General features: G+C 47.7%; 1 protein-coding gene and 1 pseudogene across 1 annotated transcript; one reads left to right on the forward strand and one right to left on the reverse strand.

Annotated features, from left to right (window-relative positions):
• On the forward strand, positions 4,750 to 22,030 carry LOC102189476 (apolipoprotein L3-like). The gene is given in 5 exon segments (XM_018048256.1): positions 4,750 to 4,863; positions 12,219 to 12,326; positions 17,700 to 17,817; positions 20,451 to 21,151; positions 21,154 to 22,030. Coding segments are annotated over 4 exon segments (1,098 nt in total). The 5' UTR covers positions 4,750 to 4,863; positions 12,219 to 12,295; the 3' UTR covers positions 21,402 to 22,030.
• LOC102169362 lies at positions 14,627 to 17,320 on the reverse strand (annotated as a pseudogene).

Here is a 26,765-nt window from a genome sequence, read left to right on the forward strand (position 1 = left end):
GAGTCTTCTCCAACACCACAGTTCAAAAGCATCAATTTTTCAGCCCTCAGCTTTCTTTATACTCCAACTCTCACATCCCTACAGGACTACTGGAAAACCATAGCCTTGACTAGATGGATCTTTGTTGGCAAAGTAATGCCTCTGCTTTTTAATATGCTATCTAGGTTGGTCATAACTTTTCTTCCAAGGAGCAAGCATTCTTTAATTTCATGGCTGCAGTCACCATCTACAGTGATTTTGGAGCCCAGAAAAATAAAGTCTGTCACTGTTTCCACTCTTTTCCCATCTATTTGCCATGAGGTAATGGGACTGGATGCCATGATCTTAGTTTTCTGAATGTTGAGTTTTAACCCAGCTTTTTCACTCTCCTCTTTCACTTTCATCAAGAGGCTCTTTAGTTCCTCTTCACTTTCTGCCATAGTGTGGTGTCATCTGCAAACCTGAGGTTATTGATATTTCTTCCAGCAATCTTGATTCCATCTTGTGCTTCATCCAGCAGAATCAGAGTTTCTCCTGATGTACTCTGCATATAAGTTAAATAAGCAGGGTGACAATATACAGCCTTGACATACTCCTTTCCTTATTTGGAACCAGTCTGTTTTTCCATGTCCAGTTCCAACTGTTGCTTCCTAACCTGCATACAAATTTCTCAAGAGGCAGGTCAGGTGACCTGGTATTCCCATCTCTTTAAGAATTTTCCACAGTTTGTGGTGATCCACAGTCAAAGGCTTTGGCATAGTCACTAAAGCAGAAATAGATATTTTTCTGGAACTCTCTTGTTTTGTCAATAATCCAACGGATGTTGGCAATTTGATCTCTGGTTCCTCTGCCTCTTCTAACACCAGCTTGAACACCTGAAAGTTCATGTTTCACATACTGTTGAAGCATGGCTTGGAGAATTTTGAGCATTACTTTACTAGTGTGTGAGATGAGTGCAATTGTGCAGTAGTTTGAGCATTCTTTGGCATTGCGTTTCTTTGGGATTGGAATGAAAAGTGACCTTTTCCAGTCCTGTGGCCACTGCTGAGTTTTCCAGATGTGCTGGCATATTGAGTGCAGCACTTTCACAGTATCGTCTTTTATGGTTTGAAAGAGCTACTGGAATCCTATCACCTCCACTAGCTTTGTTCGTAGTGCTGTTCCCTAAGGCCCACTTGACTTCGCATTCCAGGATGTCTGGCTCTAGGTGAGTGATCACACCATCGTGATTATCCGGGTCATGAAGATCTTTTTTATACAGTTCTCCTGTGTATTCTTGCCACCTCTTCTTAAGATCTTCTGCTTCTGTTAGGTCCATACCATTTCTGTCCTTTATTGAGCCCATCTTTGCACGAACTATTCCCTTGGTATCTCTAATTTTCCTGAAGATATCTCTAGTCTTTCCCATTCTGTTGTTTTCCTCTATTTCTTTGCATTGATCGCTGAGGAAGGCTTTCTTATTTCTCCTTGTTATTCTTTGGAACTTTACATTCAAAAGGGTTAATTGCAGTGTTAATATCTTCCAAGCCTCCAGTTTTCAATTTGTCGGTCAATAGCATTTTGATGCAAACACTTGACTCCTCAGAAAAGATCCTCATGCAGGGAAAGATTGAAGGCAGTAGGAGACAGGGACGACAGAGGATGAGATGGTTGAATGGCATCACCAACTCGATGGACATGAGTTTGAGCAAGCTCCAGGAGTTGGTGATGGACAGGGAAGCCTGGCATGCTGTAGTCTATGGGGTCACAGAGTCAGACGTGAATGAGTGACTGCACTGAACTGACTGAGCATTTTGTAATTTGTCTACAAAGCTCATGTAAGGTTCATTTGCTCCTTGTCTTAGAGCAGGAAAGGATTCCTGTGGGACTGGAAGATGGGGTAAACAAAGACAAGCTTTATGAGCAGCTTTGGAGGCTTGTGTAAAAGCCTGAGTGTCCATTTTGGTTTGAGCAGCCACAGTTATGTATTGTCCTTCTCCCAAAAGCATATCTATATTAACAGAGATGCCATTTTGAAGGTTGTTTAAAGCAAGCATAGTACAATAATCTCTATATTCTTGAAACGATAAGGAATATTGAGCAGTAGGTAAACCATTTTTACAAGCGTCTTCCAACCCCAGGGTGTCGTTTGTTATCCACCACCTATACTTTCTACAACCCCTTCAGTAAATGAACTAGAGATGCCATTGTCCTGCTGTGAAAAGACAGGGAAGGCATCTACAGTTCCTTCCTCCTCTAAACCTTCTCTGACCATGTTTTCTACCATTGGACCCTGAGAAACATTAGGAAGTGATTGAGCAAGTCCTTGAGCAGATTCACGAGCTGGTAAAGTAGTCTTTGTTGATTCTATACAGCTGGTTTTAGACATAATAAAAGGAGATGGAGGAGGTGCTTCCAGCAGAGGAATAATATTGGCCCAAGGAATTTCTCACTGTTCTATAGCAGAAACCCAATATGACAAAATTCCAAGTATTTAGAGGCTGTACATTTGCAACACCTACACCACTTCTCAACCAATGACCTACTAGTTCCCATCAGACACTTTCAAAGCACCTTCTTGTGGATACGAAGGACACCGAGAAGAAGTTTCGTTAGAAAACTTAGAAACAACGGAAGAAGTTTCATTAAGTCTAAACTAGAAACCTTACAACCAGAGGCAGCAAGCAGAAAGGAAAGCTGACATTTATGTGCAAGCTTTTGAGAAGAAAGAGAATTACAGCAGAAAGCAAAAGCAAAACTACTGCACGTCAGGAAGACTCCGTTCCATTGCTGGGCTTAGAGGCCGTAGCTCCTACCTGAATCAGCAGATGTCCTTTTCCCTTGCTTGGTATTGAGGAACAGGTTAGAAGCAAATCATCAGGTGGTCTCTGTTCAGGTGCCAATTGTGGCGATGGCACATTGCATAATTCTCACTAACACATGGGATTATGAGAGTTTCTCCCAGAACAGACACTCTCTGAGATAAAGCTGAGTGCATATTTATTGATAACTTATCTTATAATGTTTAACTAAGAACAGTAAGACAAGGAAGAGACCAGAATTCTAGGATTAAGGAAGCCTCCTCCTGAAGGTCCAGAGGTAATCACATTAGAGTCATAAAGAAAGGACTTTGAAGATAAGGGGGTTTGTTCCGTGTGCAGAACAGCATCTAATTAATGCTGCCGTGTCAGTCAGAATATCTAACTTAAGGGAAGAGGAAAGAGCAAGCAAAAGCAATAAACCATGGTTTCCACACATATGGATTAGCTGAGTTCTGCATCTCATGGTGGTTTTGCTTGAATGTCCAGATTAGCTCGTGCTAATAGAAGAGAGAAGAATCAGTAGGAGGAAGTTTTCTGGGGAAAAAAATAGTTGAAAACAAAAAGTAACTGTAAACAAGGAGTAGAGTTTCCAATAGGCAAATGACAACCTTGGTTTGAGTTGTGGCACCTACCGTCAGTTGCAGAAAGAAAGCCCCTACCTCGCCCCTCCCCTTTGTTGCCTTATCGGCAAAATCAGATCAGATTCCTGACCTAATTTCCAGGGTGACTGTAAGACCAAACTGTAGTATGTGGTCCTCATGGGATACCATCCATCACTCCTCTGGCCCTCCCTCAAAAGCTGAGAGGAGGTGATCATGATGACCAGGGCCATGTTCTGGGATGAAGCAGCCCTGATGTTGGCAGGTGGGTCTCTATGAGGGGTCCAAGTACATCGCTGCCCCTACTGCTTGGGGCAAAAAAGAAAAGTCACCAGCAGCCCAGCTGCATGACTCTCAGGATGCGGGGCCTGTTCTTCTGTTTCTTAATCTGAAAATGGAGCTGAAGCTTCCTAGAGCTGGTGTGAGGGTCTGGACAGGCATGGTGTGGATGGTGCCTGCACAGAGTCTGTGCATGCCTAGTCCTTGACACACCAAGGCTCTTTGCTCAGGAACCAAACAGAAATTCAGACTGGTTTTCTATTGTAGGCTTTTCTGAGTTGTCAGGTCACTAGCCTTCCTGTAAAAGTGCTCCATTTGAAGAAAAGAGAACTGTGTCAAGTAGAAATAATCCAGGGTAGAAAATGGCAGCATGCTCGCAGCCCTTCCCACAAACTGGCCTCCATCCACTGACCTTGACCGCCAAGGCTGGGCCTCCTCAGGCAAGTTGCTGGGACCTGGAGGCACTAGTTCTGTCCCTGTCAGCAGGGCCAAGTCCAGAGGGACTTGATCAAAGGGTGGAGCTGGGTATGGACAGAGTGGCTGAGGGGTAGCCTTAGGACCCTCTCCCAGGTACCACAGGAGCACAGCAGGGGACTCAGCAGGGGAGGCCCTGGAGGGCTTCTCAGAGGAGGTGATGGGAGATTTTGGCTCTGCAGGGTGAGTATGATTTCTCCAGATCGGTTGCAGCGGGTGTCCCTGGCAGTTGGATCTGCATGAGCAAATCCTAGTAGCCACATGGGCATAGCCCTCTGCAGCAGCAGTATGGCCATGTGCTGGTGGAGCAAAGGTGAATAAGGCAGGCAGGCTAACAACTGTGTTGGGGTGGAGAGGACTGAGCGGGTGGGAAGACGGCCATGGGCTGGGGGAGTGGGTCGCCAAGGGACTCACAATGTGCTGCTATCAGTTCTCCTTCAAGGAGCCGACTCAGGGAGGACTGTGTCAAGGTCATGAAATGTCAGGGCTGGGCTTGTTTTTCTAAGGAGTCAGCAGAAGGGTGAGATTTGTCCAAGGTGGGGCCAGGGTGGGCAGGGTGTTGTTAACTTGAGCAACTCAGAAAAGAAGTTTTCACTTTCCCTTTTGATTCTCTGGGTATATCTGGGCCCCAAAAGTGTGTGGTCATTGCAGAGACGCACAGAAGGCGGCTGCATCTGCAGAGCTGAGAATAACTGGATCTTGTTCACACTCGGCCAGAGGAAGATTCCTGGGTAAGCAGGGGCGGGTAGGAGCCCTGCCCATCTCCCCATTCTCAGGATGACTGTCTGAGAAAAGGATGACTGACACTACTTTACAGAAGGGAAATGGAAGCTCATGGAGGTGAGGTCATGGCTCAAGGCACAGGTTATGCAGGGGCAGAGCCTGGATGTGGAGACAGATGTGTCTGTGTTCATCAAAAGTTTTCCTAAACCAAGATGGTGTAGAGAATAGACGATGTAGGTCTCACATCACAGTTTACTGGCAGAGGGTGATCTTCTGGAAAGTGCAGGATGCCCGTAAATGGAAACACTCAGAAATGTGATGACACAATCAGAAAGAACTTTTATCAAGACAGACAAGGAAAACAAATCTAAGTACTCCACCACAGATGTGGTGTTGTGTTTTCATGACGCTGGTTGCTTCATGTCCCAGTAACAGGCCCCACACCTCGTATTCTAGCCAGGCTGTGCCCGGGAGGGTGGAGGGAGCCCCAGCGGCCCTGGAGCAGGGGGAGCAGCAGAGAAGAGACAGGGCACCTGCCCAGTGCTGGGAGCTGCAGAAACTCCGCACAAACAGACCCACAACTGGGAAAGTGCAAGATTCCAGGGGAGACTGGAGAGGAACTGGGGGAGACAGCAGGGAGAGGAGGCTTTGGAGTAGGAACTCTAATTACAGGTAACATTTAACCTGGTGAGGCAGGTGGGGAAAGGCCTTGCAGAGGAGGGGCAGCCTAAGCGAAGGCCTGGAGGCTGGGGGGAATCAGAGTCCAGGCAGCTGGTCTTCCTCCAGGCCCCTTGACCAGGCCCCATGGAGTCAGGAGGGTGCAGAAGATAGGAGCAGGAGCCTCGGGAGGGCCTGGCGATGGGCTAAGGACTTTGAATTTGACCCTGCCTTTACCCCTCCCATCCCTACCCATAGAGTATGAGCTGTACCATGTGGAGGGAGATGTTTGGTAGAATCTCTGTCTGCCCATGGGAAGATAAGGCCTCTGCGTCTGGCCATGTAGTTGGGTGGGGAAAGGCTTCCCCACAGTCCTTCCTTTTCCCAGAAACAGCCTTTCCAGGAAGTGATGTGGAGGCTAACAGAGGAAGGCACTCACAATAGAAATCCAGCAGAAGGGAGCACCATCCAACATCCACACCCAGCTGAGGCCCAAAACAAGGGTCAGGACCAGGACACGAATGGGAGGGAAGGACAGAAGGATAAGTCAAGGGTCATGATGCATTTGCAATTCTTTGGCATCATCCAGGAGCTGGCCCTTCTGCTGGAGCCCTCCTCTTCTTTCTGGCTTGAATTTTCCTTCTCTTGTTTCATGATTTCAATTGGCTGCCCCGGCTCCTGGGGTCCTGCAGCTTTGAGGCAGAGAAGGAGGCAGGGGAGCAGCCAGTTCTCTTCTCCCACCTGCTTGGAGGAAGGCCTACCTCTGTGAATACTCTCCCATCCACAAGGTCAGTGCCTCTAGCCTCTGCCACCAGGCACACAAGCTAGTGGCACAGGGTGATGGTTACTCTTCCTGAGGGACAACCCCGGGCATCACAGAGAGGAGATGACAGAAAGATTCTAGGATGGGGCTTAGGGGAGCAGATGTGGGGGAGGCTCTAACGATATGGGGCAACTCTAGGATGGGTGCTGCCGAGAACTGGGGTCAGTTCTACCAGTGTGAGTCTCAGCAACTCCATCTGTGGAATTGGGGACCAGAGTGAGGATAAAGGTGCAATTGGTAAAGAAGGAGCAGGCCTGCTTTTCAGCCCAGGGAGGGGGTGTTTTCTTGGTGGGGGCGCAGTGGCGGGTGTTTGCTGTCTCCTTCGCTCCTGCTCTCAGGGTGGCCCTGTGTGAAGCTGGAGTTCTGTGAGAGCCTTTACATCCAAGAGGAAAAGAACATCACCCTGCTGTGATGCCAGGCCAGCTTTGGGATGTCAGGGGTTTTTTCTTTCTCAATCCTTGATAAACATTCGTGTAAATAAACAGAAGGGAATATCCCCACAGACTTCAAGACTGCTCTTCTTATTAAATTTATTTCATAACAAAATATTTCCTATTATACTCATGCTTCTTTACACCATGAAAAGAAAAGAAAGATACCAGCTCAGTTCTGTCCAACTCTTTGTAGCCCCATGAACTGTAGCCCACCAGGCTCCTCTCCATGGGATTTCCTAGGCAAGAATACTTGAGTGGGTTGCCATTTCCTTCTCCAGGGGATCTTCCCGACTTGGGGACTGAACCCACATCTCTTGCATTTTTCATCTCCTGCATTACCACGAGTGCAGTTTTTAAAATTTATGTCTCCCTTTTTGGCCACACTTTATCCAAAGTCCTCTCATTTGATTATTATTATGAACTCATGGCCTTTCACAGACTCAACAAGGCCCAACGAAATATATTTATGGTAACATTACCTTTTATTATTATTATTGTTATATGTGGGCGCCCCTTCTGACCACTTCTCTGAACATCTTCAAGAGCATCCTTGCCTCTACAGGAGCAGAGATGCTGGCCTGTGGATGCCTCCCCTGCAAGTTATCTTGCTTCCTTTGAGTGGACAGAAGCCCATGGGTGTACATGTGGGTGGGCTACTGGGTACACTGGGTGTCCAGATATTTGTTTAAGGCCACAGTTCACTCTCATTATTCTGGTTTCACCCTGTTTTCATGTCTACTTTTCTAGGGAACTTGGTTTCATCAGCACGAATATGTTCCTACACTGACAGTTGTCACAGCAAGACTCACACTTATTTCTTGTTGGCACTTAATTCAACCGCTTCCCTCATCTTTGAGGTGGTAGTGCTAGAAACCACCCCATTCTTGTGGGTTCCTGACTGCTATAAAGTGACTTCTGCTGTCTTAGGGCTTCCCTGGTGGCTCAGAAAGGAAAGCATCTGCCTGTAATGTGGGAGACCTAGGTTTGATTCCTGGGTCGGGAAGATTCCCTGGAGAAGGAAATGGCACCCCACTCCAGTGCTCTTGCCTGAAAAATTCCATGGATGGAGGAACCTGGTAGGTTACAGTCCATGGGGTCGCAAAGAGTCAGACACGACTGAGCAACTTCACTAGTAGCTGTCTTAGAGTTAAAACAATAAAAAACCATTAGTACATATGGTTAAAAAAATCAATTTGTGCAGAGGGTTCTACTCATTCCTTCCCAAGGAAAAGCTTCTTTCATTTCAGTTCAGTTGCTCAGTCATGTCCAACTCTTTGCTACCCCATGGACTGCAGCACACCAGGCCTCCCTGTCCATCACCAGCTCCCAGAGTTTACTCAAACTCACGTCCACTGAGTTGGTGATGCCATCCAACCATCTCCTCCTCTGTCGTCCCCTTCTCCTCCTGCCTTCAATCTTTCCCAGCATCAGGGTCTTTTCAAATGAGTCAGCTCTTCACATCAGGTGGCCAAAGTACTGCGGTTTCAGCTTCAACATCAGTCCTTCCAATGAATATTCAGGATTGACTTCCTTTAGGATGGACTGATTGGATCTCCTTGCAGTCCAAGGGACTCTCAAGTGTCTTCTCCAACACCACAGTTCAAAAGCATCAATTCTTCAGCCCTCAGCTTTCTTTATAGTCCAACTCTCACATCCATACATGACTACTGGAAAAATCATTGCTTTGCCTAGACGGACCTTTGTTGGCAAAGAAATGTCTCTGCTATTAAATATGCTGTCTAGGTTGTTCATAACTTTTCTTCCAAGGAGCAAGCATCTTTTAATTTCATGGCTGCAGTCACCATCTACAGTGATTTTGGAGCCCCCCAAAATAAAGTCTGTCACTGTTTCCATTGCTAGCCCATCTATTTGCCATGAAGTGATGAGACCAGATGCCATGATCTTAGTTTTCTGAATGTTGAGTTTTAAGCCAGCTTTTTCACTCTCCTCTTTTACTTTCATCAAGAGGCTCTTGAGTTCTTTGCTTTCTGCTATAAGGGTGGTGTCATCTGCATATCTGAGGTTATTGATATTTCTCCCAGCAATCTTGATTCCTGCTTGTGCTTCTTCCAGCCCAGTGTTTCTCATGATGTACTCTGCATATACGTTAAATAACCAGGGTGACAATATACAGCCTTGACGCATTCTTTTTCCGATTTGGAACCAGTCTGTTGTTCCATGTCGAGTTCTAAGTTCCTGACTTGCATATCAATTTCTCAGGAGACAGGTCAGGTGGTCTGGTATTCCCATCTTTTATGAATTTTTCACAGTTTATTGTGATCCACACAGTCAAAGGCTTTGACATAGTGAACGAAGCAGAAGTAGATGTTTTTCTGGAACTCTGTTGTTTTTTCAATGATCCAACAGATGTTGGCAATTTGAGCTCTGGTTCCTCTGCCTTTTCTAAATCCAGGTATTTTTTAGATAGTTAATCAATGTCTTTAAATTATATTTGGAGAAGGAAATGGCAACACACTCCAGTATTCTTGCCTGGAGAATTCCATAGACAGAGGAGCCAGGTGGGCTGCAGTCCAAGGGGTCACAAAGAGTCAGACACAGTGAGTGACTAATGAACACAGAAATGATATTACTACATTGGGAGGTGGAATCATGTGAGAATGTGCTCAGGAGGCAGGAATCTGGACTTCGATTCTGACTCTAGCACTAGCTGTGTGTTTTGAGTAAATTACTTAACCTCTCTGAGCTTCAGTTTCCTTTCTTATAGGATTATCGTGAGAACTAAAAGGAAGTGAATTCATACCAAGCAATTGGGAAGGTGACTGGTGCATAGTTAGGTATCCTCAACCACAATAGCTAATCAGTATTAGGTATTGCATTTTTTATTTTCTTGATTTAAAAATTTGTGCATTATTTATTTCTTACTAGGAAAAATAAAGATTTCATTTATTTTTATACTTTTCATATACCCTTCCCCATCTTCTGCTTGTATCATTATTTCTCTAGTTTTATATCCTCTATTAGGAAGCTTTGCATTTGTAAACATTTTATTTACATATTTATTTGTTACACTCTCAACTGGAGCTACTATTTCTTTACTCCTAGCTTTGTAAACAACTCTTCCCTTCAGAGCTTCAGCTCCTAAGTTCTAGAAATGTATTTTAATTTTTATATTGATTAAATGAATTGTTAAATATTAAATATATCAACAATACTTCAGTTTTAAAACAGCATGCAAAATAATCAAAATGGGAAAACCAGGACTTGGACATACATTAATTTACCTTAGATTAAAAAAAAATCAAACAAGAGAGTTTATATATTTATGACATTTTAATACAATTTTTTAGAGCTAACTTGTACCAAATAGCTACACGTGCTTCTGGGCAGAACTTTAGTTTTTCCTGATGTTTCTAATTGGCTTCATTTTCACCCCTTGCACTGTTTATTTTCAACCTTTCCTCCATTTCTTTCCAACTGTGCCTCATGTGGCACCGAGCCCCCTGTCCCACAGACTCTGGACTCCTTATCCCATTCTGGACTGGTTTCTCTCTAGGTCTGCTGCACGCCTAGCTGTGATCCTTGGATTCCCTTCCGGCTGGCTTGGTGTTCCTGACTCCTGGATCCCACGTCTATCTCTCTTGTGGGTATCCTTTATCTTCCTCCATAATTACACAAACACACCACCTATTGTTTTTCCCTGCACCTCAACTGCAAGTAACTTTCTGAAAAGCCTGGTGAGAGTGAAGGCTGCTGTGAATGTGGGATGGGGTGTGGGGGTGGTGGGCTTGTCCCCTGCTTCCCCTTGGCCTCCCTCTCATCTTGCTCCCGCTCTGGGGCTTCGCCCAGCAGACCGTTCTTCTCTCCTGTGAACGCGCTCCCTGTTTCTCTCCCTCTACTGCGCTCCTCTTCACTCAGCTATCACTTCTCCACCCAGTGAGTCTTCAAACATTTGTTGAAGACTCTGGTCTCCTGTTGCCCCCATGCTTGTTTTTATTAGCAGCAGAGGAAGAAGAGGGAGGTTATGGTGAGTGGGATGAGCCCACTGAGTGGGGTGGAATCCAGTCTACCAGGGGCAAGACTTCTGACCTGGGCCAAATCATAAAACTTCCGTACTTCAGCTTCCTTCTCAGTAGATGGGGATACAATGTACACATATCAAATGTTAATGGAATAACATACAAGTTATCATAAGTAAAGTTTCAGAGCCAGTACCAATGCAGAGCGATGACCACAAACACGAGTCACTCTTACCAGTAGCTGTTTTTATACCTGTAAGTACCTCTACTATCATTTCAGTCAGGTCTCAGGAGGAGGAGTTGACAAAGGCTCTTTTGCTTTCTTAAAACAGTAGCTAGATGTAATCAACATCTGCTTTCCTATCTCTCCCATAGCGAGATAATCACATGCAGAACCAAAGTAAATTTTTTATATATAAAGACCTGAAGCCTTTTTTTAAAAAAGACCACTGAGAATGGGAAAGTCTGAAAGGATGGACACCCTCATATATTTATGAGTATGATCATAAATTATGACAATTTGCATAACAGTGTGGCTCTAGGTATGAAAATTTTTTAGGTACTGATTCCTTGTGATTTCGTAATTCTACTTCTAGAAATAGCTTAAGGGAACAGTCTCAAATGTGAGTGCAGTTTAATACAAGGAGAATGTTCTTTATTATTTACATATGGTATTAGAACCAACCTAAAGCCCAGTAGTCAGTAGAGGACAGCAGAGAGGACCGGGCACCATCAGGGTCCTCAGCCACACAGGGCAGGGACACAGGAAGTGCGGTGGGGCTGGCAGGACTCCAGGCCCTTGTGAGATAAAGGCTCTTGCAGAAGCAAGGAAGACCTGGGCTCTTGGAGTTGCACCACCAGGAGCTTTGTCAAGGCTGACTCTAGCCTGGGGGGCAAGACATCATTTTAGAATGAGAAGTGTCATTTACCAATAAACATATATCCACAAGTAATTATTTTCATGTATTAAATGGAGTAGAGCACAGTCATCACAAACCTGGGATTAGGACCAGAAAGTCCAGGCTCTGGCACCCGTGTGGAAAACTGGGCTGACCCAAAGTTAGATTAGTTTCAGGAGCCTGCATGTCATAGACACTGGACCAACATCACCTATTACCGGTTCGTAACAGACCTGCTCCAGCCTCACGTAATTTCCAGAGTGCTCCTTCCTGCCTGCTCTTCTGTCTCTGGCTTTATTACCCCTATAACTTCACAGATGGCTGTCTCCTCTGTCATTATCTTCTCCTCGTACCCCAACAGGACTCTGACTTGGAGGAAGTTGGAGGGAGGTGAGTAGCTTTCCTTAACTACCGACCTGCAGAGCCCAGGGGACAGAGAGCCACGCTGGGTTAAGTTCCCGGTGGCCCTGGTGGCCGTCCCAGAAGAACCCCCCTGAGGCCTCAACCCGCACTGCTCCCTCAGCTGCCGCTCAGTCGAGATTGAGCCCACAGTCTGTGTTTTCTCTCCCCAAGGGTGAGGTCACACCTCCTTCCAGCCTCACGCAGACCAGGAGCTGAAGGGAGATCTCTGAGACCGTGCTGCTGCCACCATGAGCTCAGAAAACCTCGGAGACCGCTCAGGTAGGCAGCTGCCTCTTTTCTGGCCAGTTCCTACATGTGACCCAGAGTTGAGAGTGGTTCCTCCAGGCAGAGTTAACCTACAGAGGAATCAAGAACCAAGAAGAGGATGGAAAAGCATCCTGGAGCCCCTCAGGGGGGCCATGTGAAGTTCCCCCAATGGGAGCGTGTCCACAGAGCCTCTTTCCCAGTCGTCTCCTTAGGGAGCCACTTGCTTGGTGCTCATGTCCTCCCCCACTGCCCTCTTGCTAGTGACTCAAAAGTGAGGCCAGGACAGCCCATGGGGAGGGGGAGAGCAGAGGGAGTCCCCAAGGCCAAATGGGGCAGCAAGAGGAGGTCGCCCAGGGCCCCTGGAGCTCCTCCTGCCCTCTCCCTTGGCCTGAGCCTCCTCCTGCTCCCAGAGCCTGGGGCACCACCACAGACACCATTCCTTCAGCTCTCACCCTGCCGCCTGCCCAGCCGCTCTGCAAGACTCAGCAGACAGTGAACCGAACCCGTCTACCTTTGCCACCTTCCCCTTGGAGGGGAGGGGTGACAGGGTTGCGCACAGGGTCACATCTGGCTCCACCCCTCCTCTAGCTGGTGGATCCCCTCCCCTGCCCATTCTGAGTGTCTGCGATTAGGATCCTCTCACATAGTGGTCTTACTCAATGGTGGGTGGTCCTAAACCCTTTTTTAAAATTAGGTAACATTGGTTTATCATGTTCTAGAAGTTTCATGTGAGCAACGCTGCACTTCTACTTCTGTGTATGCTGCAGTGTGCTGCTGTAGTCTCTGCTTAGATGCTCAATCGTTCTGACTCTTTGCAACCCCCATGGACTGCAGCCCACGCGGCCCCTCTGTCCATGGGATTCTCCAGGGAAGAATTTTGGAGTGGGTTGCCATGCTCTCCTCCAGCTGCAGCGTACTCACCACCAAAATTTAGTTGGAAAAATCCCTATGTCGCAGAACGAAGAAATCACAGGTTTAAATTAGGGAGGATTCACAGTCATGTCCAAGAAGTGTCTGACACTTGACCTTGGGTTCCACCTCTGAGCTTTCTGCTCACTGACCTTGGGCTGTCCTGTCTCCTGTCTGAGTCTCACGTTCTTCTTCTGTGAAATAAGAATAATGCCTCTGTGTGTTCATGTACCAGGAAACACATCTTACATCGTGTCCCAGCCCCCCATATATATATATATATATATATATATATATATATATCCTAGTTGCCTATGTCTTACCTTCAGTTCCGTAACCTCTAGATCCCTGAAATCACACAGGGATTTTGGTCACTCATTTGAGCAGTGATCTTGCCCTGTACTGATCCGAGGTTAGTTATTTTCATTACATTATTTACCCCATTTCATGTGAATATTCTCTTGTTTCACTGCCAAAACATGGAGCACGCATGTGCAGGGTGCTGCCAGTCTCTGCTGGGAGCAGGAACTCACAAATCACACACGCCTGGATTCTTTCTCTGTGAGTGTGCGCACGGGCTCATTGGTTCAGTCGTGTTCAGTTCTTTGCAACCTCATGGACTATAGCCCGCCAGACTCCTCTGTTCTTGGGATTTTCCAGGTAAGAATACTGGGAGTGGGTTACCATCTCCTATTCCAGGTGATCTTTCCAACCCGGGTATCAAACCCACGACTCCTGTGTCTCCTGCATTGGCAGGCGAATTCTTTACCACTGTAACACCCTAGAAAGCCCTCGTTCTCTTTCTAAAATTTAAAATTGTAGATTCCTGAAGACATCTAAATCCCAGGATTAGATAATGACTCTGGGGGGTTGGAAGCCCAAGATCATCAAGGTAGTGGCGGTTTCTGGTGAGACCTCTCCGCCTGGCTTGCAATTCCCAGCTGCCCCCTAACTGTGTCTTCACATGGCCTTTCCTCTGGAGGAGGGGGCAGGAAGAGAGAGAATCTGGTGTCTTCTTTTCTAATAAAGACAACACTCTTATTGGATTAGGGGCTCACACTTATGACTTCATTTTACCTCAATTGCCTCTTTAAAGGCCCAGTCTTCAAATACAGTCACTAGGGGTTAAAGCTTCAGCATATGAATTGGAGGGTGATGGTGGGAAAAGCAGTTCCGCCAATAACCCCCGGTGACTCTACCAACAGTGCCCAGGTGATCGCTACTCAGGAAGGTGAATTTCAACAATTTATACTAAATAGCACTTAAAAAAATTTTGCTCTAGAATTTGTTGCAGTTATCATATTATGATAACAAAAGCTGATCATTCTTAAGGCATAAACTTTGTTCATTAATTTAAATAAAAATATACGATCCCTGTCACACATAGATACAATTCTGAAAGGTTACTTCCATGAGTTGTGAGCGAATCTGGTATCCTTGGCCTCCAAAGAGAAGACTTCAACCTGGAGCCAGAGACAAGGCTGGATCACTCAGAGCTTTTTTGTAGTAGAGTTTTTATTAAAGTGTAAATGGGGTAGAGAAAGCTTCTAACATAGACTTCAGAAGGGGACAGAAAGAGTGCCCCCTTGCTAGTTTTTAGCAAGGCATTATATACCTGATAGCAAGCTGCTGATCGGATAAAAGAAATGCCTCAGACAGAGAGTGCTGTACCGGGCTCCTCTCCCACAACGTGCATTTTGAGATAGAATGGCACAAGGGGACTCACCTCTGGCCATAAAACAATTGACATGAATCTTGAAGAAAGACAGATTTCCAAACAAATGAATAGTTTCAATAACACAGCTTAAGAAAAACATTTCCGTGAGAAATACACATTGGTTAGCTCAAGGTCTGAGAAAAAGTTAAGTTCAGGGGGCACCAGATGTCGTCATGGCAACACAGGATTACAGGAGCCTTTTAATCTCATGTAGATAAGGGGGAAACGTCTGCCACTAGCAGTTTATTTCCTCCTGCCACGTGGGGACCCCTGTCCTTCCTCCCTGACTGTAATCCTTTATTTCCCCCTTTTCATTTAGGAGAATATGGCTACTAGGGAAAAAGGTGGCAATTCTGTTCAGACTGCTTTGAGCTGGCCAGGGACGCAGACCCTAAATTGTTGAGGCAGCATGTTCTGCTTACCCTCATATTGAGGATCTTTGATCCAGGAGGCCCCAAGTAATAGTTGGAGAAGGCTGTGGCACGTGCCATTTGTAACTTGAAAGCCTTCATGCGGCTAGAAACAAGTTGAACCAATCAGTGCATATATATGTGGAAACCATGCACCTGATGCGCTAAGTCACTTCATCCTGTGCGACTCTTTGCAGCCCTATGCACTGTATGTAGCCCGCCAGGCCCCTCTGTCCTTGGGATTCTCCAGGCATGAATACTGGAGTGGGTTGCCACGCCCTTCTCCAGGGGATCTTCCTGACCCAGGGGTCAAGCCCACATCTCCTACATCCCCTGCGCTGGCAGGCAGAATCTGTACCACCAGCGCCTCCTGGGAAGCCCAACTACGCACCTAGTATCATATTACACCAGAGAGAAGGCTGATGTCCTCAGAGAGTACGTGGATCATTGGTAGTCAGTGACTAACCTAGTGAATAGCATAAAATACTGGGGAATATTGGAAAACTAACAGATTTCTCTGGACATGGTTTATCTTGCCCTTCTGAGACACCTGTAGATCTAGATGAGATTAGTTTAGAAAAGGGGTCTCATTTAGTTCAGAGAATCATCAGAGTCCAGTATGGTTCTGGGCTAATCAGAGACTAAAGAACCTTTGTAAAGAGAACTAGGCTTGGGAATCAAGAGTCCTATTTCGAATTAGCATGTTTTAGTCAAAGGTATGGAATTCATGATAAGCATTGGTTAGGAATTTCTGTAATGTCCTCCAAAGCCAAGTGACCACTAACATCCTGTTTCCCACTATTCCTTGATGAGAGGTAGAAGGCATAAGAATATTCCCAGCTATAAAATAAACTGCACTCCAACGCCTATGAATCCTAAGATAAATATCTTTTTAAATGGAAGAAACTCACTGAATCAAACGATTGCTAAGCAGAGCAAATGCAGTGTACATAAAACTAAGGTAAGAAACCTCTTAATTACACAGGAAATCAATGGAGGGATTAATGATTTTAAGAGAAGAATCATTTTTCCTGTGGCCCCACTGCTGTGAATGATATCTTCATGAGCCTGGGCCACCTTCTCCAGTGAATACCGGGGACCTATTACTAGTCTCAACTAACCAATTCATTCCGGCTTGCAGGGCTGCTGCAAACTGCTGGAATTCCTCCTTGGAGGATGAAGGGAGAGCTACTCCTCTTATGCTAGATTCCTTGTTACGGATCCTGTGGGTTTATTTCAATAGGACCTCTGCGGCCAACAGCTATTACTCGTCCTCCATGTGACAAAAAATTTAAATCTTCGAGAAATTTGACTTTAGCAAACATTTCAATAATCACATCAACTCTTTCTTCACCAACAGATTTCTTAGTTTTATCAATATTATTAGCTTCTTTGGGATTAAACACTTTGTGGGCTTCATTTTGGAAAGCAATCTTTTGTCCTTCCTCAGTAGTAGCTGTGCCCAAAATCTTTAAGCCGTAAGCTCTAACCGTTCCCTATGCTGCTCTTCCAGCTCCTCCGCCTGCCTCAGAACACTTCCTCCAGCTTTCACGGGCACTGTGGAGCAGACTCGATAAGCAGTAAAACATGAGATGCTGATGGCAACTTCTTGTTTAAAGTCCAGTTTTTTGGGGAAGTGTGTAAACAGTGTGAGGGGCTTCCAGAGCAAACTCGGTATAGCCCCCAGAGACGGTCCTGGTAGTGAATATCACCTTTCTTGAAAGCAGATACAATCTCTCCAGCAGCTTCTACTATCCCAGCCACATCTCAGCTAGGAGTATAAGGTAGAAGTGGTTTTATACTGTGAGTGCCAGAGCGGATATATGCGTCCACTGGGTTTACACCACATGCTTGGACTTTGTTGGAACCTGGTGGTCTTTCAGAATTGGTACAACATCCGAGTGGAGTTTCAGCACTTTGGGTCCACCAAATTCAAACACTCAATAGCTCTCTTCAACTTCTGTTGCCATGGTGATCTAGATACCTGTTCTAGAGTGGATTGTCAAAATCTGTGAGCCCTCTCCCAGGTTACACAGGGTTAAAAAAAAGAGCTACCCAATACCATTTATGATCCACCACAAAATCTTCAGCGCTTTCCCAGTGACTCAGACAGTAAAGAATCTGCCAGCAATGTGGGAGATCTGGATTTTATCCATAGGTTGGGAAGACCCCTGGAGGAGGCAATGGCTACTCACTCCAGTATCCTTGCTTGAAGAACCCCATGGACAGAGGAGCCTGGCGGGCTACAGCCCATGGGGTCACAAAGAATCAAATAAGACTCAGCGACTAACACTTTCCCTTTTTCTCTTCACAAATTCTTCTAACCTCATTCCCTTTCCTTTCATCTAGATATTGAGATCTTTTTTGAGGATGTTGCTGAGTGTCTCTGGAACATACTGAGCAGAGAGGAACTGCTTCTCCTGACTGAATTCCTGAAGAAAATTGAGGCTAACGCTGGTTTGTCCAGGTAACCTGTACAGCTGTATTGGCGTCAGGAAGGTTACCCACACCCCGTAGCACCAGACTAGAGTTTTGCTAGCAGGCACACCTCCTCCAAGCAGGACCCTGTGGTGGGGGTTGAGGATGTTCCTTCTCAATATCTCATGAGGAATGTTTCCTCCATGTCATTTGCTGGCATTGAACAACCTCAGGTTGAGAAAAGATGAAACCTGCAAGGACGGGGCTGGTTATACGACCTTGGACAAATTACTGAGCTATTCTCTGCCTTAGTTTCATCATCTGTTCAGTTTTATTGTGAGGATACTGAGATCATGCATGCAACGATCTTCCCATAATGAGTGACACAGAGTAGGTACTCAATCAATACTAACATTTAAAAAGCTTCTTGGGAAGAATTTTCTCTCTGGTGATGAGAACGAAGCAGAATTTCTTTTGGGGCAAGTCAGGAAATCCTGACACAATCGTTTGTATTACTCGGGCTTCTGCCTAGATAAAGCCTTTCTAGTCCCCATCTTGGGAACTGCACCAAGCCTGCAGGATCCTGCTGGCCCATAAAGCAGAGAGGCTGGAGAGGAACTGGGCGGAGCTGGTGGGATCCTGGATCTAGCCCTGCCCGGCTCCTCGGCTCTGGGCTTATGTGTTAGAGCTTCAGATTTGCATGTGTCCGTGGGAATAGCAATTCAGTCTGGTGGACTGTGGTGATTGCCTCAGAGTGAACTGCAGGTCAGAGGTGGGGAACCAAGTGCAATCATCTCGTCCAAAGGCCCAGGGAGGCCTGCACCAGGGTAAGGCCCAGGGGTCAGGGTGGAGCAGAGGGTCCAGGCTGGAGGACGAGTAGGCAGGCTTGGGCAGCAGGACCGGGACTAGAGTGAGGAGAGTGGGTCCCGAGGACACAGGACTGAAGGGTCTGTGACCCTAGCAGAGGCCCCCTGAGGGGGAGGGGGGACATTTCTTCCCTCCCTGACAGGATCCCCTCATGCTGGGCTAGAGGGCCCTGGGCGACCCTGTCTGCACAACCTGCCTGGGACCTGGGTTCTCACTCCATCTGGGACCCTCTTCTAATCCACATGGAGCCTCCCTGACATGGAAGGCCCTGTGGCTCAGGGAGCCCTCCAGGGTCACAGTGAGTAGCTGCGATTGTGTGTCATTTGAGGGATTCTGAGGAGCCTCGCGCATCCCCAACAAAGAGGAAACACTTCCTCCACCCGCTGTGTAAGTGCTGGTCTCCTCAGGCTCAGCCGTTCAGATGGGTGTTTCCTCAAGTCTCTTGAACCTTTAGAGGATCCACAAAATTCCACATGGCCTTGGGGTACAGGCTCATGAGGCTGTCACAAATTAACATGTGACCCCTGAGAGGTCAGGGGTGCTGGGTGCTGGGTCAGGAGTCAGTGAGGTGGGCTGCAGAGACCAGGGGAACCAGCAACACATCTCCCGATCCCCAGGCAGCTGGGGCAGTGGATGGACTCAGGGACCTGCTGCTGGGAAGGCCAAGGACACAAGCCTTAGAAGACAGCAGATGGCAGACTAAAGGACTGTTAAGGTGCCTTCTAGTTCTGACTTTGGGCTTTTTTTTTTCTACAAATTCTAAGTCACAGAGATAGCCAGTCTGCAAAGGGTGAGGGCACAGTGCCCAGGACTATGCTTTCATTTGAACCAATGGCAAATTTAGGGGATCCCCAAAACCACCCTCAGGTTTGAGAATTCTCTATAGAGCAGACAGGACTCACTGAGAGCCATCCTGATCCCAGTGTATCACAGGAAGCCTGTGGGTTTCCATCAGTCACAGGGCAGAGTCTGGGCGGATTTCACACCCGAAACTTCGATTGTCCCCAGGATGCGTTACTGTTCTGGAACTCAGTGTATGGCAGGGAACAGGGAACACTGCCTGCCAGGGACACTCACCCATTAAAAAAAAATTATCCTGACTTGTGGTCTCCAGCGCTTCCCTGAGGTCAGACTAATGTCCTAGAGTCCAGCTCCTCCAGAGGCCCCATCACATGTCTCCTAGTCAGACTCAACAGTGGCCAAAAGGCCCAGGCAGACAAGGACACTCGTATCAGCAAGAATATTCTAGGGGCTTAGGGACCACTTCCCAGTAGCCAAGGGCAAAGATCAGGTTGACCCCTCACTACACACCGAGGCCCTCGAATGCAGGCTTTCTGCTCTAATCCCTTTTCTCTTTGTTTCTCTGTGGAGTTCCCACTCACCAACTCTTTCGTAGTGCTGGTGACGCCCTGCCTCTGAGACATCCCTACCAAATGCGGTTTTTTTTTTTTTTTGGCTGAGCCACATGGCTCATGGGATCCTTGCTCCCTGACCAGGGACTGAGTCATGCCCGAGGCAGTGGGAGTGCAGAGTCATAACCTCTGGACCACCAGGGAATTCCATCAAGTATCTCTCTTAAGTTATGCGTATCCTAAGGCGACTTTTGTTTATCTGTTAGAGGATTGAAGAAGTATATGGAGCATCTACAAGGTAGAAAACCTGTGTTTAATGTTGAAAGAGGAAATTTTACTTTTGTAAATTTCTTTTCTAATTGATTTAGAGCACTATCTCTGTATTTATGCAGAACAGACGTTTTTGAACCTATTTTACAGACAAGCATCTGCCTTTCTAACCCCTTGACCTTCATTGTTACAGGGAAGACGTGAATGCTCTACACGAATATCTGAATGAACTGGAAAGAGACTTGGCTGGGAAGGAGCAAGAAACACTCCCAGAAGAGCAGCTGGATAGGAAGAGGTTTCTGAAGAAGTTTCCTCGGGTGACACAGCCGCTGGCGGAGCTCAAACACAAGCTCCGGGAGCTTGCAGACAGTGTTGGAAAAGTCCACAGGGACTGTACCATCTCCAATGTGGTGACCCGCAGCACCGGCGCTTTATCTGGCGCCCTGACCATCCTTGGCCTGGCTCTGGCACCCGTGACAGTGGGGGCCAGTGTGGCACTCTCAGCCACTGGAATAGGGCTGGGAGCAGCGGTGGCTGTGACCGCTATGTCCACCAGCATCGTGGAACATGTGAGTAGGTCATCAGCAGAAAACAAAGCCAGTCAACTGATGTCAATTGGTGTCAAGAAGTGGAAGGTGCTCCTAGAGGTACTCAAGAGCAACCGCCAGATTGTTCCCACAACAGAGAAATTGGCAAAAGCCGAGAAACACCTTGAAAGAAATATCCATGCCGTGGAGACAGGTGAAGCCGACCCTGACTCTGAAGTCAGTGCAAACGTCTACCTGAGCCCTGGGAGAATCGCAGCCCCAGCCATCCAGCAGGTAGAGGCAGGTTTCAAAGGCACAGCTTTGGCTGTTACCAAAGGAGCCCGGATCACGGGGGCGGCCACCGCAGGCTCTCCCTCCTGGTGGATGTGGGCTTCCTGGTGAAGGAGTCAATGCACCTGCATGATGGTGCAAAGGCAGCATCGGCTGAAACCCTGCGGCAGCATGCCAGGGAGCCGGAGAGGGAGCTGGAGGAGCTCACCCAGATCTACAGGCGTCTGCAAGAGGAGCCCGCTCCACCACCCCCAGAGAGTGAGCGTCCAGGGACACATTCAGGGTCCAGGTGCGGAGGCACATTCTCAGGGAAAAAAGGAGAGTGAGACAAACTTGTTGGAGCTGAGGGTTAGGAAACTGGTGTTTCTGCAGCTGAGCCCAGGAGGGGAGGGGTGAATGTAGGTGATAGAAGGGGAGAGAGGAGGAGCCTGGATTAAGAGAGGAAGGGGGACTGGAGAATGGGCGGGGGTGAGGGAGAAACCTCTTATTTTTTTCACACTATGAACTTTCTATTTGTATTGGGGAATAGTCGATTAACAGTGCTCTGATAGTTTCAGGTGAACAGTCAGGGACGCAGCCATTCACATACATGCATCCATTCTCCCCCTAACTCCCTTCCCTTCAGAAACCACTTACTTTGAACTAAAGACAACACTGAGTGCAGAATAAAGGGAGAGGCAGGGGAACTAGCAACGAGACACAGAAATATGGAAGGGCTGAAAATGGGGGATAGTCAGAGAGGCAGGACTGTTGGGATCCAGGAGAAGTAGCAGGGGCTACTCTCCCTCGCCCTTCCCGGGGTCTGATGCCCCAGCAAGAAGAGTCTCCCCCTGGTGGTGGCCTCTAGCCCGACTTCTCCAACAACTCGCCTTTGAACCCAGCATTTTATCTTAAGGAGGCTGTGACTTCTTTTGTCTCCTTGTTTCTTTGATTGAAGTAGAGTTGATTTACAATATTCTGTTAGTTCAGGTGAACATCGAAGTGATTCAGTTATACATAATCTGTGTATATATCTATATTCTTTTTAGTTTTTTTCATTACAGATTATTATAAGATACTATTATTCCCTGTGTTATACATAAAGTCCTTGTTTTTTTAATCTATTTTATGTATGGTAGTGTGCATCTGTTAATCCCATACTCCTAGTTTACCCCTCTCTCTCTTTAGTAACAACAAGTTATGTTTTCTATGAGTATGAGTCTATTTTGGTTTGTTCATAAGTTCATTTGGACTCTTTCTTTTTTTGGCCATGCCTAGCAGTTTGTGGGATCTCAGATCCCTAATGTGGGATAAACGTGGCCATAGCATCAAAACCACCAAATTCTAGCCCCTAGAGCACCAGGGAACCATCTAGACTACTTCTTAGATTCTCCATACAAGTGATATTACATATCTGTCTTTTCTGCCAGACTTACTTCACTTAGTATGATCACCTGTAGATCCATGCATGTCACTACAAAAGGCATTCTTCCATCCTTTTTATGGCTGAGTGATATTCCACCATGTGTATGGACCACATTGTCTCTATCCCTGCATCTGCTGACAGCATCTGGGTTGCTTCCATGCTTTGGCTATTGTGAATAGTGCTGCTGTGAACATGGGGTGCGTGTATCTTTTCCAATTGGAACTTTTTCTTTTCCAAATATATGCCCTGAATGGGATCGCTGGATCACAGGATAGCTCTATTTTTAGTTTTTAAGGAACTTCTTTACTGTTTTCCATATGGCCACACCAATTTATATTCTCAGCAACAGTGTAGGAGCCTTGTCTTTTCTCCACATCATCTCCAATACTGATTGTAGACTTTTACTTGATGGCCCTTCAGATTGTTAAGGGGTGATCACTTGTTGTAGTTTTGATTAGCATACACAGAGGATGAGCTGGTTGGATGGCATCACTGACTCAATGGAGATGAGTTTGAGTAGACTCCGGGAGTTGGTGATGGACAGGGAGGCCTGGTGTGCTGTGGTCCATGGGGTCGTGAAGAGTCGGACGCGACTGAGCGACTGAACTGAACTGAACTGAATAATCAGCAGTGTTCAGCCTCTTTACATATGCTGGCTAGCCATCTGTATATCTTCTCTGAAGAACGGTCTGTGTAGAGCTTCAGGCAGTGGCTTCCTGATGACCATGGTGGTAATGGTGGTGGTGGCAGCAGGGGTGTGGCAACACAGTGGATGGAGCATCTGGCAAGCATCCAGGTGCCCTTTGAGCTCAGGGTGCACCAAGAGACCGACGAAGTTCCCATGAAATTCCCAGTGTTGTGTAGGAACAGGGATTGATTTGGGAAAAACAGAAAGAAAGATGAAAGCAGAAGGCATCAACAGGTCAAGGAACTATGCGGTGTGTCAAGGAGATCAACCAGCCTGGGGTCAACAGACAAGGCCTCTCTGACCCTCAGTTTCCTCCTCAGTTGGGGATGGAGCAGAATAAGATATTCTAGGACCATCTGCCTCTCTCCACATTGTGTTCCACAGACTTTAGTTCAATAAATACGAGCTGATTCACTGAGGCTTCCTTGCATTGATTGATGAGCTCAGCTGGGCTCCGGATGCCTGACCTCCTTCCCCATGAGCCTGTCTCCCAGCCTGCCCTCTGGGCTCCCATAAAGTCGTTTCCCTCAGACCCTGGAGCACCGCAGGCCCCAGGACACCCGCGGGAGCCCATATTGTCTGACTTGGGCTGAGCACGGGGATGGTCTTCCTCCAGCCCCTGGGGACCAAGATGGACACGGGGCACCTGAGGGTGATTGAGAGCCGAGGGCTTGTGTGCAGGTTTGAGGGGGGTTCAGCAGAGGGGTAGGGAGAGACAGCACATGTCTCACCCAGGCTGCTTTCATGTTTCACCAGGACTCCTGCAGGAACTTCCAGAATGGTCTTCATGTGTTTACCTTGGGGCACTGCCCCGCCTCACCTGTCTGTTGCCCACACAGGGCTAGAATGACTCTTAAGAATATTGATCTTAGCCCTACCTGCTTCCCCTCCTCCATGGCTGTCTATGACTCTGAGAACAGACACTCAAAGCCTCCCTGCAGCCTAACTTGCTGGAGCCTGTTGTCCCCCAAGAGCAGAGCTGGATGCCAGGCTCACTCCATCCCCATGAGCAGGACTGAGGGGCTGGGGGAAGTAGGCAGGAAGGAGGGAAAGTCCATCCAAGGCCATGTTCTGACCTGGTCACCCATCTGGGATTGCACCTGCCACGACCTTCTGAGGAGCTGTAATGGGATGCCTCAGGTTCCTCCTTTCCAGGGAGGAAAGGGCAGCATCTGGGTGTTGCTCTTACCCCCACGAGCCTGCTTCACGGGGCACTGATTCTCTGTGTTTCCATGTGTGGAGCATGTGAGCGCCTAATAGGATCCCACGCCTGGAGCCCAGGGCAGGAAGCCAGAGACCCGGGACCTGGAAATGATCCCAGGACATCTCCTAAGTCCCTCTCCACGTGCTGCAGAGCCGTCTCCATACTTTTGTAAAAACCTCCCTCAGAAGACTTTCCTCAGTGCCTCGGACTCCCTCTCAGCCCATGTTTTCCTGAGGCTTCAACCGGTCCTCTCATTCCTCCTTGAAGATGTCAGCAGTCGGCCATCGCCTGCCTGACCTTCAGAAATGTGAGTTCATTCCTTCATCGGTTCTTCTTCAGTTCCGGGGGAATTCCCATCCTGCCCAGACTTCTCTGGGCAGGGTTTCAGGCACTGGGTACAGAACCATTCTGTGTCTACCCCCATCTCCCCCTGAACCCTTAGAGCTGGACTCCAGTGAGCTCAATGTGCGGCTGATGCAATTCCATGGCGACCTATGTCAGGTGAGATTCTTGTGGTTCTGAGCAACAGAAACTGTGTCTGGCTAAGTGAGCACAGAAGAGGGTGCACTGAGAGGGAAGAAGTCCAGGTCAGAGGATAGAAAGAATCCCAAATGTGCACAGTTCAGGGAGGACAGGAAGCAGGACATGTCCCCCTCCAGGATCCCACAGTCTGTCCCCTGAGGTTCTGTGAGCAGGGGGCTTAGGTCCAAACATCTGGAATCCCAGTGTCAAGTTCCCAAGAGACTGAATAACTTGGGCCTGGGGACAGTATCCTTGGACTAATAGTTCAGGCTGAAGGATGAGGAAGATGAATGAGTAACAGGGACCCGAACCTTGGGGGAAAATCTCAGGTAGAGAGACTCCAGACTGAGTGCTTCCTGAATGCACACGTGCCCTCTGCCCAGACCAACAGACACGACTCTCCTCACGCTGTTCTGGGTCCAAGCACCCCACACACAACAGCAAGTGCACCGCCCACTTCCCCAGCTGGAGACAAATGCGAATCACCTCCTCCTGCTGCATCTGCAGGGATGTCAGGGGTGAAGGGCCCAGCGCGGTGCCAGTGCTTCTCCTGGTCCACCGGGCGCCTTTCCCAGGACTCTGCATCCATGTTATGTATGTGCAGCAGCAGGGAGTGCAGTACACACAAGGACCTCCAGGAGCGCTGCTTCCCGATCCCAGTCTTCGCTGGGTCCCACTCCCTGTTCCTCTTTCCTGCGGGGAAATTCTCCCCTGTGGAGCCTGGGCTGGGCCATCGCTGTGTCAGCACTGTCCCCTGGGTCCTAATCAGGACCTCACTGCACCTCTGAGAGCAGGTGCCTCTCACCCCAATGGAGAACAGGAGGAAGCTGGGCCCAGGGACAAGGAGTTGGCTGATGCCCTGCCTGGGAAGCCATCCTGGGTGGGCCCTCTGGGTGCCTTGAGCCTCCTCCCTGATCCATGTTGAGCTGATTGGTCGGGAGAACGCAGGGTGTCCTGTTCCAGGAGGAAGTGAAGCCAGCATGTGGTGTTTCTGTAACTCAGCTCACCCTGGGTCCAGCGCAGTGTACCCACCCCCGTGGGGGCCCAGACCATGCCGCTGTCTGTCCCCACCTGCTGTCCTGTCCCCCGTGGGGAGAGGTGGCCGGGATGTGTGCTGCACACACGTGCCTGCCACCTAGGATCTGAGTGCCTCCGAGCAGAGCCTCTGTTGACAATTTTGCGTTTCTCTCATGCCTTGGTGCTGGGCATCTTTAAGATCCTGCTCCCATCTCTCAAAAATGCCTGGAAGTTCACATCAACTTGTTCTTTTTCAAAGGGTGCTGTCCTGGACCTCATACCGGTGATGACCACTGAGTCTGGGCAGAGCCCTCCCTCCAAAGATAGGGACATTGTTTTTGAAAGAGAGCAGATGTGGTACGCCCAACCGTTCTTTAACCTGATAATTAAAGAAGCTGTATATTTCCTTATGAAAACACTACAACTAACAGTTCAGGTTCAGAAAATGGGGTAAAACTTAGAGAAGTAAAAGAATTCCCCCAGTAAGACTATTGGACATCTCCCTACAGCGAAGCTATGTTTTTAGAAGCAAGCCTCAAGAATCTTATTTCTTCTGTACATATTTTAGTTCATCCCTATATTTTAAAAAGGTCTTTGCCTGGTGGCCAGACCCTAAAGAATCTGCCCGCAATGCGGGAGACCCGAGTTCATATCCCTGGGTCGGGAAGACTTCCTGGAGAAGGGGATGGCAACCCACTCCAGTATTCTTGCCTGGAGAATTTCATGGGCAGAGGAGTCTGGCGAGCTACAGTCCATGGCTTCACAAAGACTTGAACACAAGTGAATGGCTAACACTTTGCAAATGTCTAAGTTCGCTCTGCCCATATTGTTGGAATTTAGGCTCTTGCAACTTC

This window comes from Capra hircus, chromosome 5 (genome assembly GCF_001704415.2).
Source record: "Capra hircus breed San Clemente chromosome 5, ASM170441v1, whole genome shotgun sequence".
Lineage (NCBI taxonomy): Eukaryota > Metazoa > Chordata > Mammalia > Artiodactyla > Bovidae > Capra > Capra hircus.